Source organism: Melospiza georgiana, chromosome 3, assembly GCF_028018845.1.
Source record: "Melospiza georgiana isolate bMelGeo1 chromosome 3, bMelGeo1.pri, whole genome shotgun sequence".
Classification (NCBI taxonomy): domain Eukaryota; kingdom Metazoa; phylum Chordata; class Aves; order Passeriformes; family Passerellidae; genus Melospiza; species Melospiza georgiana.
The window spans coordinates 39,610,705-39,622,861 of record NC_080432.1 but is presented as its reverse complement, the minus strand read 5'-3'; the positions used below and the strand labels follow the sequence as shown (position 1 = coordinate 39,622,861).

The following is a 12,157-nucleotide window of genomic DNA, read 5'->3' as shown; positions in this document are numbered from 1 at the left end:
AAGCGCCTACGGAGGAGCTGGAGTGTAAACACGGTACTCACATTTTAGGGTGCTAAAAAGACTCTTTTTCAGGTCTAAATCTATGCAACAGGTTTTGACATTTCCTTTCCAGCTAGGGCTAAGAGCCGCTCCCGTTCAGATTTAACCACTGTGGTTGTGAGATAGAAAGAGAGGAAGAGGAGTCAGGTATATCCCTAATAAACGTGGGGCGACCGAGCGTGGTAGCATGGAGGCGGGAGACGCAGCTCAGACCTCTCTAGAATTTTCATTATTTCCACGGTTCCCGTTGCGGGAGGGAGCGGAAGGCGCACGGTGTGTGCGCGCAGAGGTCGGGGACGGCAGAGGCGATTTGTGGTTTTGTTGCCTTTTCTGCTCAGGGCAACCTCCGAAGCGGCGCGGTTGTACCGTCCCGCCGCTGTTGGCTACGGCTGCGGCTGTGAACTATCCAGCCGCTCAGGTTGGCTAGGAAGCGCTGGGATCGGGATGCTCTCGTTTACAAACAAGCACAGCTTGAATCCTGCAGAGACCGGCCGGAATCGAGGCACTAAGCGGTTGAGAGCTCATTTTGTAAAAGAACGGAGGGAGCATCATGCGAGGGGACTTTACCGACCCGTCACCAGTATGCCCGATTTTGTTTTAAACGAATTTGGGCTCCTCTTTTCTCCACTGGAAAAAGAAGCCTCTATTTTCCGTCCCCGGAGGACCCAGAGCAGGAAGCGCCCGCTTGCCACTGTTTCCCTACGGCAGCACTCGTGAAAAGGCCGGACGGACAGGTAGGAGGACAACGTAGCTTCCACAGCGGAGCGCACTCGAGAAAGTACGGGTGCACGGATATACACAGGCGTTCGGACATGCTGGGAGCTGGACACGGTTGATCCGCTGCCCCCCTACTCCGCCCTCTTCCTCCTCCTCCTCCTCCTGCCTCCCTCCCCCGCCGCATTTCCCCGGCCGCAGCCCTGGCGCGGCTCCTCGCCGGGAGCCGCCGGGAGCCGCCGGGCTGCGCGCCGCCGCCCCAGCCTCGCCCTCCCCCGGGACGGCCGCCCGGGCCGGCACCGAGGCTCGCTCCTCGGCCGCCGAGGCGCAGGCTGCGGGGCGGGGAGCCGCAGCCCGGGCTCCTGTGGCTTCGCTAAATCCCTGACGCGCCGGGGCGGCTAAAAAGGTACCGCGGCAGGAACCCACAATTGCACAAACCTCTCCTGTCAGGACTGCAAATACCGTAGAAGGAGCTTGTGGGATTAATTATTATTTCTCAGCAAAAGGGGAACAGAACAGGCCGTGGAAACTACCCCGAGCTTGTGGCCGGGAGGCTCCTCCCGAGTGCCCTCACCTGGGCGATGCCCGGCGCCAGCCTCCGCCCCGGCGGTCCCGCTTGGCCGCCGCCCCGTGCGCCGCTCCCGAGGAGGCACCGCGGCTCCCTCCACCCGCTCATCGCACCCTCTCCCTCGACCTTGCAGCCTGCACCACCTCTCTCGCTCGCCTTTCGCTCTGTGTAGACCGACAAGGGACGGGAAATGATGCGGGTTCCTGCCCCGCAGAGTCGGTAAACTTAAAACGCGGCGTGCAAAGGGCACGCGTGGGTGATAAGGGTCCGCTTAATCGAGCGAAGTGTTTCTGACTTTTACACTTGTACACGTGTTTCTCTCCTGGATGAAACACCCCGACACGCTCTGGAAATCCGGTATAAGTAAATGTCCGGCGTCCGGTGATCACAAACGCCAGCGCCCTTCCCGCCGGAGCGCGGTGGGGCACGGCCGGCGATCCATGGAGAGGCAATCCCTCTCCGGCCCCGTATCATCGTGCCTTCTTTTCGCTCCCGGGCAGGTACGAGAAGCGTGTAATGGGATCCCAGGTCACAAACAGGGTCTCCATTGTACATGAGAGGCCCCTTCCTTATAAAACTCTCCGACAGTGGTTACTGGGCGCTGGGGAGAGGGGCTACGAGGGAACGCTTTTAGAAAGCAATTTTTCACCCCACCGCAGCCGCGGCTGCCGGGGACGGCGGAGCCCGCTGTCCGTCCGGAGCGGCGGGGCCGGGACGGGGCTGCGGGATCCAGACGGGACGGCGGGGCCCGGCCGAGGCAGCGGCTCCGTCCCGCCGCGCCGCTGTGCCCTGCGGCGGGGAGCAGGGGCCCGGGCTCCGCGCTCCCCCTCTCCCCGACGGGCGCCTGCAGCATCAATCACGACGGAAATTTCTCCCTCGCTAGCTAATATCTCAGCTCTCAGGGCCGCCTCTGAGTGGATCTGAGCAATCTGTCAACCCAGCCGGGGAGCCACCTCAAAACAGATCGGGTTACCCCTGATTGACAGCGTCACCATGGCAAATAATTTGACTAAAACTATTGTCTTCTCCTGGCAGTCCCCGGGTCAGATAACCGGACCAATCACAGCGCGGATAATCACTTTTCATGCCAGCTTAGAATAATATTATTAAAAAAAAAAAAAAAAAAAAAAAAGGAGAGAGAGAAAGAAAGGGGGGAAAACTCCGAGAGGGAGAGAGGAGCGAGCGAGCAGGGCTTTACCACTATATTATGTGGGATCTGACGGTGGGGGGTGGGGGGGAAGCAGGGAGATCCCAAACCGGCGGCCGAGGGGGGTGGGGGTGTGAGAGCCGCGGCCGCTGCGAGCGCTGCAGATAGGAGACAAAAGAGGCACGAAGTTACTCTCGCAACTTGGACTTACAAAAAGGAGGCGGCGGCCGGGGGGAAAAGCCGCCCGCGCTCGGGCTCTCGAGACTTTTTTTCGTCGCTCTTCGCACTTTTTCCCCGGCTCCCGCGACCGCCCCGGGGCCGGGCGCCGCCGATGGCCGCGGCCCCCCGCGCCCGGCCGTGACGCCCGAGCGGGCCCCGCCGGGCGCCGCCGCCCCGGCGCCGGCCCCGCATGCCGGGCGCTGCCCGCCGCCCCGCGCCGCTCCCCTCTATGCGGCCGTAGGGCGCGCGGCGCGGCAGGGCTCACCATGTCGATGCTCCCGACTTTTGGCTTCACCCAAGAGCAAGTGGCCTGCGTCTGCGAGGTGCTCCAGCAAGGCGGCAACATCGAGCGGCTGGGGCGGTTCCTCTGGTCCCTCCCTGCCTGCGAGCACCTCCACAAGAACGAGAGCGTCCTGAAGGCCAAGGCGGTGGTGGCCTTCCACCGGGGCAACTTCCGCGAGCTCTACAAGATCCTGGAGAGCCACCAGTTCTCGGCGCACAACCACCCCAAGCTGCAGCAGCTCTGGCTGAAGGCGCACTACATCGAGGCGGAGAAGCTGCGGGGGCGACCCCTAGGGGCGGTGGGCAAGTACCGGGTGCGCCGCAAGTTCCCGCTGCCCCGCTCCATCTGGGACGGCGAGGAGACCAGCTACTGCTTCAAGGAGAAGAGCCGCAGCGTCCTCCGGGAGTGGTACGCGCACAACCCCTACCCGTCCCCCCGCGAGAAGCGGGAGCTGGCCGAGGCCACCGGCCTCACCACCACCCAAGTCAGCAACTGGTTCAAGAACCGCCGGCAGCGGGACCGTGCCGCCGAGGCCAAGGAAAGGTACGGCTTCCCACGGCTTCCCACGGCTTCCCCCGGCGCCCGCGGCTCCCCGACCCCGGTGCTCACCCCGGGTCTCTCTATCTGCCCCGGCCCCGGCTGCGGAAGGCCCGCCGGGAGGGGACGGGGGCTCTCCGCCTCGGGGGCACCCAGAGAACCAGAGGCCAGCGAGCTGGGGGCTCGGTGAAGGCGTCTGGGCGCCAAAAGTAGCTCCGGGAGAGGCGGCCGAGACCCGTTCCCCGCCGACGGCCCGCTCCCCGAACAGCCCCGGCTGCCGGGGAGGCCTCACACGGCCTGCGGCGAGCCCCGGTCGAGCAGCGCTGCCGCCTCCAGGAGCCGCGGCCGGAGGTGCCCGTGCGGGGCCGCGGCCCGTCGGGAGAGGCCGGGGGTGGCGGCGGCGGGGCCCGAGGGCTCCGCGCCCCGCAGGGCTCAGAGCGTGTCCGTGAGGGTACCCCGGGGCAGGAAGGGGCAGCCGGCAACGCGTGGGTCTGAGCGTCGGTCTGAGCAAATACATCCTCTGTCCTGGGCTCCTGGAGACCTGGACAAGGTCTGAGGGGAGCCACTTCCTGCCTCGCTCATGACCTTGCAGGTCTTACTCGCTGCCCAGCAAGGTGCTCATGAACGCACGTCAATAGGTGTGTGTTCGTAGGCCGAATACGATTCTGCAGCTGTGTTTTTGTGTTTCTCACGTTATGTGGAGTGAAGGGACCATTAATCGCCGGGAGGAGGTTAATGCCTACATCCCTGGCTATTCGGGCAGATTTTTCTGTCAGCAGTCCCTGTGCCTTAGGAAGACGGTTCGAAGAGGCAAAAAGGGCCCTCTTACTGCGTTCACTAGCTCACTGAACTGCCCGATCCGTACAGGCAATCGTATGATCGCATGCTCTGCGGGTTAATTAGCGGGTCAGAATCCTGTAGATCCGTGCCTCGGAGGAGAATTCTTTCTATCTTTGGTTTCTGCCAACCGTGTTTTGGAAACGGGCAGCGCCGCGGCCGCCCTGCTGTGCAGCCCGACAGATTCGGGCACAGATTTGCTCTATCCATTTCCCGAAACTGTGCTAGCGCTTTAATTTTCCTTCAAATCCTCACAAGTGTTGGTTTTACGAGATGTTAGAGATCCTTTTTATTGCTGATAGCAGGGACTCACCTTCAAATATCCAAAGGAAATGAAGGTTACACTTATTCCATACCTTTTTTTATTTTCCCCGAGGAATCAAATTTTAAAAGTCTCCAGACACAAATAATATTTTTGACATTGAAAAATACACTCAACCTAATATTAGAAAACAGACCGTTGGAAAACAGACCGTTCATGGGATTGCCATCCACTCAAGCAAACCTGTTCAAACAGAGCTTTCTTGTCTATATTTATTTTTCTGGCACTAAGTGTCTCCAGCCACATCATGCAGCCCTTAGTGAGGAAAATCCGTCCGTGCTATACCTTAACTTCTCCCGACCAAATCCTGCAGGATAGGGCCCCTCTGCCAGAGAGCGTGTTACAAAACTTCCGCAGAAGCTTTCAAATAGGCTTGCACTGCCGTCAGTAGTTCAGGCAGAACGGTGTTTAAAGTATTTCTACGAGAGCTATGCGGGCCGAGGAAGCCTTGCCTAGACGGCAGCCCCGACCCCCTCTTGCCACTCACGTTACCGAAAAAAAACCCCATATATAGATATATAAATATATAGATATATCTGCAAGGGCTTGGCCCGCCTCCAGCGATTTCTTGGTATTCACCCGGTGATGAATTTCGAAACCAGGTCCTGCCTTTCGGAGCCTTTGTCGCAGCGCTCCGGTGGTGCGGGCTGTCCCGCCGCGGAGCCGTGCGAGGCCGTCCCGGCTGCGCCCACGCCGCCCGGGGACGGGACGGGGGAGCAGCGGTGGCCGTGCCGAGCATTTCCCTAGAGGAAAGCACGGGTTAACTCTGCTCGCTTTCCTTATCGTCCATATTGGGCTATGTTTTGAGCTTGAAGCTCAGGGCGAGGGGGAAAAGAAACCATGTCCAGTTACTTAAGGAAAAGACTTTCCCTCCTGATGTGAGCCCGGGGCTGCACGGAGCCATCCTGCCTGCAGCTCGACAGGCTTCGGCCTCGTCAGGAGAAATCATGGCTGAACATCTCTTCAGCTCCTAGGGCAGTTTTAAAGTTAAAAAATTTGTTTTTTTTTTTTTTTATTTGTTTGTTTTTTTAAATAAAGTCTTCTTCCCTTCCCTTCCGCCCCCCTCCTCACGCTGTGCAAACTCTTTGGACGCAGAAAATTACGGTTTGGCAAAGTGACACTTTCCGCTGGGCCGGTGGGAGACTGTTTACAAGCTCAGCGGACCTTAGACCTAAGTGCCAGATGAAGAGGCCTCGGAGGCTGGCAGAGTTTTTAAACCCAGAGTTTTTGCGCTGCTCCCCTCCGCTCGCTGCTCCCCGGAGCCAGCCCCCCGCCGCCCCCGCTCCCGCGGTGCGCACCCGGAGCGACGGCCACATGGTGATTTCCCTCCCTCTTTTGTGTTTCCTATAGGGAAAACAACGAGAATTCCAACTCCAACAGCCACAACCCGCTCTCGGCGTCAATGAACGGGAATAAGACAGTTTTGGGGAGCTCAGAGGACGAGAAGACGCCGTCAGGGACCCCGGATCACACCTCCTCCAGCCCCGCGCTGCTGCTCAGCTCCAACCCCGGGCTGCAGCCTCTGCACGGCCTGGGCCACCCCCAGGGCCCCAGCGCCATCCCCGTGCCCAGCGCCGACCCCATGCACCACCACAGCTTGCAGGACTCCATTCTCAACCCCATGTCATCTAACTTGGTCGATCTGGGCTCTTAAAACCGTGTACACGCTCACTCCTTTGCGCCAGCCCTCCTTTCCTCAATTTTTCCTATTATTTTTTTTTTCCTTTAATCTTACCAGGGACTTTGAAAGCAAACACCTTAGTGGAAGTGTTGTGCCCTTGGCAGCAGGCTGGCTGCAGGTTTGCAAGGTAGTGGACTCCGCTGTGGGTAGCTGATATTGTGAAAAGCCTTAAGGGTTGCTTACAGGCGTTTTCGGGCGTGTAAGGACTGTGGGACAGGAGCCGTGATTTTCACGGCAGGCTGTAAGGCTGATCGGTGTAGCAGCTCATTCCAGCCTTAACTTCACAAATCTCTCAGTGTTGTCACTCGATCGGGCCGGTCTGTGTGGGAAGAGGCACATCGTAATATTTTTATTTTTTTGGGGGGGTGGGGAAGAAAGGGGAACGCAAGGCTGCTCTTGCCATGCCTGTTTGAAAGTTACACATCGCTCCCGTTATTCTATTGTAGCTATGTATCCGTGGCAGGTGTACGATGTACAATTTCAACTAAGAATACAAAAGTCGTAGTCAAGATATAGCAGCAACACGCGCTCTAGGCAGACTCTGTAACCTTCTTGTAGCTGATGCTATGCAGAGAGACAGCTTCTTTGGCCTTGTCCATGTGGTGCTTTCGCCATTTGCTGGGTGGGAAAGGAAATGATGGCCCGGCTCCGGCCCGAAGGAAGGCAGAGGTAGATTTTCCCCTCGGTGTGCAACGCGGGCTGGAGCGGGTTTTAAAAGGAAAACAGGAATTGCTGCTCAAGTTTAGACCTAAATGACAGTATCAACCGCAAGTCACTCACCTTAGTTTTGTTTATTGTTTATATTATGTGAATACATTCTTTGGAAAATATTTCTGCTTTTATTTTATAATAAAATTTAGAAATCTAGCTCGGCGTATGGCTGCTTCACTCGCCCGCGGGGTGTTTTCGGGCTCAGTCCCGAGGGGAGCAGAGCGGGCGCCCTGGCGGGGATGCCGGGGCAGGCGGTGATGGCTGGCCGGAGCCCCGCCACCCTGCCCGGCTTGGCCCGGTCGGGGCCCTTGCGGCCCGGTCCGGGAAGCGCTGAACGCCACGGGCGGCCGAAGTGCCTTGCGGGAGCGGAGAGCCGAGGGCAGGGGCAGGACGGGCGGTGCGGGCCCTGAGGGAGCGGAGAGCCGAAGGCAGGGGCAGGACGGGCGGTGCGGGCCCTGCGGGAGCGGAGAGCCGAGGGCAGGGGCAGCAGGGGCGGTGCGGGCCCTGAGGGAGCGGAGAGCTCAGGGCACGGGGCAGGACGGGCGGTGCGGCCCTGCGGGAGCGGAGAGCCGAGGGTACGGGGCAGGACGGGCCGTGCGGGCCCTGCGGGAGCGGAGAGCCGAGGGTACGGAGCAGGACGGGCCGTGCGGGCCCTGAGGGAAGCGGAGAGCTCAGGGCATGGGGCAGGACGGGCCGTGCGGGCCCTGAGGGAGCGGAGAGCTCAGGGCACGGGGCAGGACGGGCGGTGCGGCCCTGAGGGAGCGGAGAGCTCAGGGCACGGGGCAGCACGGGCGGTGCGGCCCTGAGGGAGCGGAGAGCTCAGGGCACGGGGCAAGACGGGCCGTGCGGGCCTGCGGAAGCGGAGAGCCGAGGGCAGGGGCAGGACGGGCCGTGCGGCCCTGAGGGAGCGGAGAGCTCAGGGCACGGGGCAGGACGGGCCGTGCGGCCCTGAGGGAGCGGAGAGCTCGCCCACCTGCTCCCCGAGGGCACGGCCCCGCAGGCTGCGGCCTCTTCTCCCGCCTGCCCCGGAGGACAAAAAGCGGCCCCCTCTCCCCCACCTCGTCCCCAGGGCGGGTGGGCAAACCGAGGGTGGCCAGACCCCGCTCCGGGGTCCGGCACGGACACTGGGCTGCAAACGCCTTTCCGGCGCCTGCGGGATGCTGGGAAAGGGATTTCTCTATTCCTCTCATTTTTCTTTATTTCTTTTTAATTTCCTTTCCTGTAAGCACCGGGTGGCCAAAGAGTCAGGCAGGCTACTTGCCATTTTGCCCCATCAAAAGAGCTCAGGACTCTTGCAGCTTGCACCTTCGCCGTCCATCTTTGCTAGAAGCCGAACGTGTTATGTGCTTAAAATGTTCTCAGAACTTGCAAACTGCTTTATAACTTCATTTTTGGTCTCTTTTAATCTTTTTTGGAATGATTTTCTTGTTAAAAATAAACCGAGAACACGATTTGACTTCAAGCGGCATAGAAAAATGTGTAGATCAGCAAAGATCGTGTCCAGGTTTCAAATGCTGGCTGAAATTTCAATCAGTGGGAGTATTGTGCGGGCAGTGTCCTAATTTGATGTAATCTGGGTCTGGATTAGCGCCTCTGTGCGTTTGCGGGTGTCCGCAAAATTTCTCTGAGGTCCCGTTAAAAGTCTGTAGCAGGGAATGTATGGATGTCGGCAATGGGGAGGTTCGGTCTCTGAAAAAAGCTCTTCCTCAGTCGCGGCTATAAATCCAGTTTTCTCGTTATGCTGGGGTGCAGCGGGGTGCAATATTTTATGGGAGACAATGTGATCTATGCGGGTTTATGTTCCCCCGCTCCTGCACTTAGGGGTGATTTTTTCAGCAGCAGAGATGATGCGGCTGATGCCTGTGCTGTGTGAGCATACCAGTGTGGCCTTACGTGCATCAGGGTCTAAACAGAGGATCCTGTTATTTCCGCTGAGGGGCATCTAATAATTTTAGCTATGGACTTTAATTCTTTGAAAATAAATACTTTGCAAGTAGAGGAACCACTGCTTTCTAGAGCTATAGAAAATCTCTGCTCCCTGTAAAATAACACGCACAGCGGTGCAATATGGCAAAGAATTAATTAATTGGATAGTTAATTATTTTGTATTTTTATAGATAGAAATAAGTTTGGGAAGGAAAAAGACTGACTGGGTTAATAAAACATGGCCTCGAAAGCGAACTAAAGCCTTAAGGCCTTGCCCGCTGGAGAAAGAAAAAATGAGAAAGAGTAAAGCCAAGATGGGGAATATTTAAAGAGGCAGTATGAAAACAGGATGGGGTTTACGTGATTAATAAAAGGTCATATTGCACAGAGGAGGCAGAATTCGATCGGGGAAAGTAAATGAAGAGCTGACACGGTGAGAAAGGCCCTTTGAGAGAGTGGGATCTGTGAAAACTCATGTGCGTTTCAGTGAGGATCACGTATACATGGATGAATTAAGAGACAGCGAGTCGCTGAAGCCACTTAAAGACGGCTAGAAACAGAAATCATGCAGTAAGGAAAAAAATCTGCAGGTCAATCTGGCATTAAGGATGCACACAGCTCAAAGCCCCTGTGATGGGACGTGTGTAACGCAACCTGAAACCCCGAACATGTTAAGACTCATTTTATCAGACCGTACTTGTCTTAGTACTGATGTTTGGAAAATTAGCCCAAATCCCTCCAATTTTCCACGCACAAAAAAAGTTCCCGATAGAGGAATATGCCGAAACTGACGTGACTAATCCTTGGTTTTAAACAGATTAGTTATGATTCACTAGCATTAGGTTACATGGGACGTATCTCAGTGTTGCTTGTTCCTGGGGTACCCGCATGGGTTTGGGGGAATAAATAAAAAGATAGATCGGTTCCAGCAGGTTTTATCCATGAAACTTCCCCCGGCTATCCTCGGACTGAGGCCAGGATGTGGCAGGAAAACTGCACGGCAGATGCCCTATAGCTTGGACAATTTGGGAAAAGCAGCACTCTCTGTCTGTCTCATGTAGGCACACACACATACCTATATGCACATACACACCCACCTATATGTACGTATGTGTATATGTAATATATATGTAAGCAGTGTTTGAGCGCGAAATATAATCTCACCAAATTAAACAATGTATTCAGCATTTGCGGCAAGTGTAGATGGAGTCAGCCCTTTAGACAGCAGCGTGCTGAATACTGACGTGCGCTAGGGCAGAGGGGTTTTTTCCTGCTGTATTTTATTGTATGAGCTTTCACGGACATGGTGCTGTGCTGAAGAGAGCCGGGAGAGAAATAGCTCATTTGAGACAGAAAACAGTTCTGTCCTTCCTGGCAAGGCGCAGCTCGTCACTCTGACGGGGAAATACAGATGGATGCGATGAGAGAGCATCCCGACAGGCTGCTGGATATGTGGCACAAATTCGGCCACTTTTCTGGGGATAGGTAGCAAGTTTATAGGACGAAGAGCCTTTCCTATGAATAGGAGACCGTATGCCAGAGCTTGCTGGTTGAACACCTTCCATCTGCGTGCCCTTCCAGGCTCCTGGGGGTAATCAGGACTCTCATCTACAAGGCTGGGTGGCTGCATTTTCCTTTGGATAATAGAAGTCATTTTTGGAGACACTCGACGTGATCTACACGGGAGAAGTCGCCGTCTTGGCAAATTTTTGTGAGCTATCCTGGAGAAAGCTCCTTTGCCTCTTCTCCCCAGACCTGGTGCAGCAGTTTGGGCCTAACCAACATCTCAATGTGTTTGAGGGGGGCTGCTGCAGCCCCGGAACCAAAAGCCTTGGGAGTGCCCCTGCCTGCCCAGCGATGTTTGTGTAAGGCACCGGGGCTCCTGTTACCAGACCCGGAAACAAAATCTCTTGCCTTCTTTAGGAGAAACAAATGCAGCCCAGTATGAGCAAGCAGGCTTTTGCCTTGAACAAACCCTCACTTGAGCATGACAAATAATGTACGGGGGTGGCGATGAAAACACTGGGCACTGGCTCTAACTGCAGAGCTCTTCTGCTTAGTGAATCAAAACGCTGAGCTCAGGCAGCCAAGAAAAATATACTGAAGGGAACTTTCAGTGCTTCAGTACACAAGGAAAAGGTGAGGGTTTTGTCTGAGGGAGAGTAGCTCTGGGATTTGGAAAAAATACATAAACGTCGGAGCTGGGCTGCGGGATAACCTTCTTCCTATTTTGCTACGGGGAGCGGTGCTCAAAGCTTCCCTTCCATGCATCGAGCAGGCGCCTCCTTACTCGGGAAGAAGGTCCATCTCCTTACTATTAAAATAAACGGGAGGAGGGGATCATTTATTAACGACTTTTTTTTTTTCTTTTTCTCGGGTTTGGGTAAGAAGTCTCCGTCTCCAGGTCTGAATATCAGATCTGCCTTTATCCGGAGTCCCGGCGCGCAGCTGGCCGGCAGATCCCCTCCAGCCCAAGCCGTGTAGGAAAGAAAATTAGTTTTAAACACCTGCCCCCCAAAAACAAACAAACCAACAAACAAAACCAAAACACAAACAACAAAACCAAGAAGACCCAGTCAGACACACCAAAACAAATTGGAACCTCACCAAGAGTCTGGGACGGAGAGGCTGGTTTAGTAGAAATAAGGTGGACAAACAGGTAAAATGTCAAATCAGCATATAGTGCTGGCAAGGAAAGGACGGTAGGAGAGGAGAAATCACTTGGAAAGATGAAAATCGCACATGTGCTTCTGATGACCCCATCAGATGCGAAGTCCTCCAGGAAATACATATTTGAAACAGCCAGGAAAAACAAACATGCCTTTTATAGACTCACTTGTCCCGCCATGAAAAATGCAAACCTCGGTATGGTGCGTGTGTACCCAGGGGGTGGGAGGGAGGAAGGGGGAATAGATTTTGTAAAGAATCCGTTGAAAGCTACCTTCATCGGGAATATTCATTTACTTTGCCCTGCTCTCCAAGAATAGGCTGCAGCGCGAAAACCGAGGCAGCATTTGGAGCTAACGCGTGTGAGACGAGCATCTGAGTCTGAAAAGTGACTGTCAGGAGCTCGCCTGGGTGTCAGCCCAGGCAAGACTGACTGGCAACAGGGAGGAAGAAAAAAAAACAGGGTGTGTGAAGAGTTATAAAGAGGGACTTTATCAAGTCTACAG

General features: G+C 55.9%; 1 protein-coding gene across 1 annotated transcript; it reads left to right on the top strand.

Moving 5' to 3' along the window:
* Nucleotides 1–2,953: 2,953 nt before the first annotated feature.
* SIX2 (SIX homeobox 2) lies at nucleotides 2,954–6,320 on the top strand. The gene is made up of 2 exons (XM_058021048.1): nucleotides 2,954–3,513; nucleotides 6,017–6,320. Exons 1-2 carry the CDS (start codon nucleotides 2,954–2,956, stop codon nucleotides 6,318–6,320), a joined length of 864 nt encoding a protein of 287 aa, XP_057877031.1.
* Nucleotides 6,321–12,157: the final 5,837 nt, after the last annotated feature.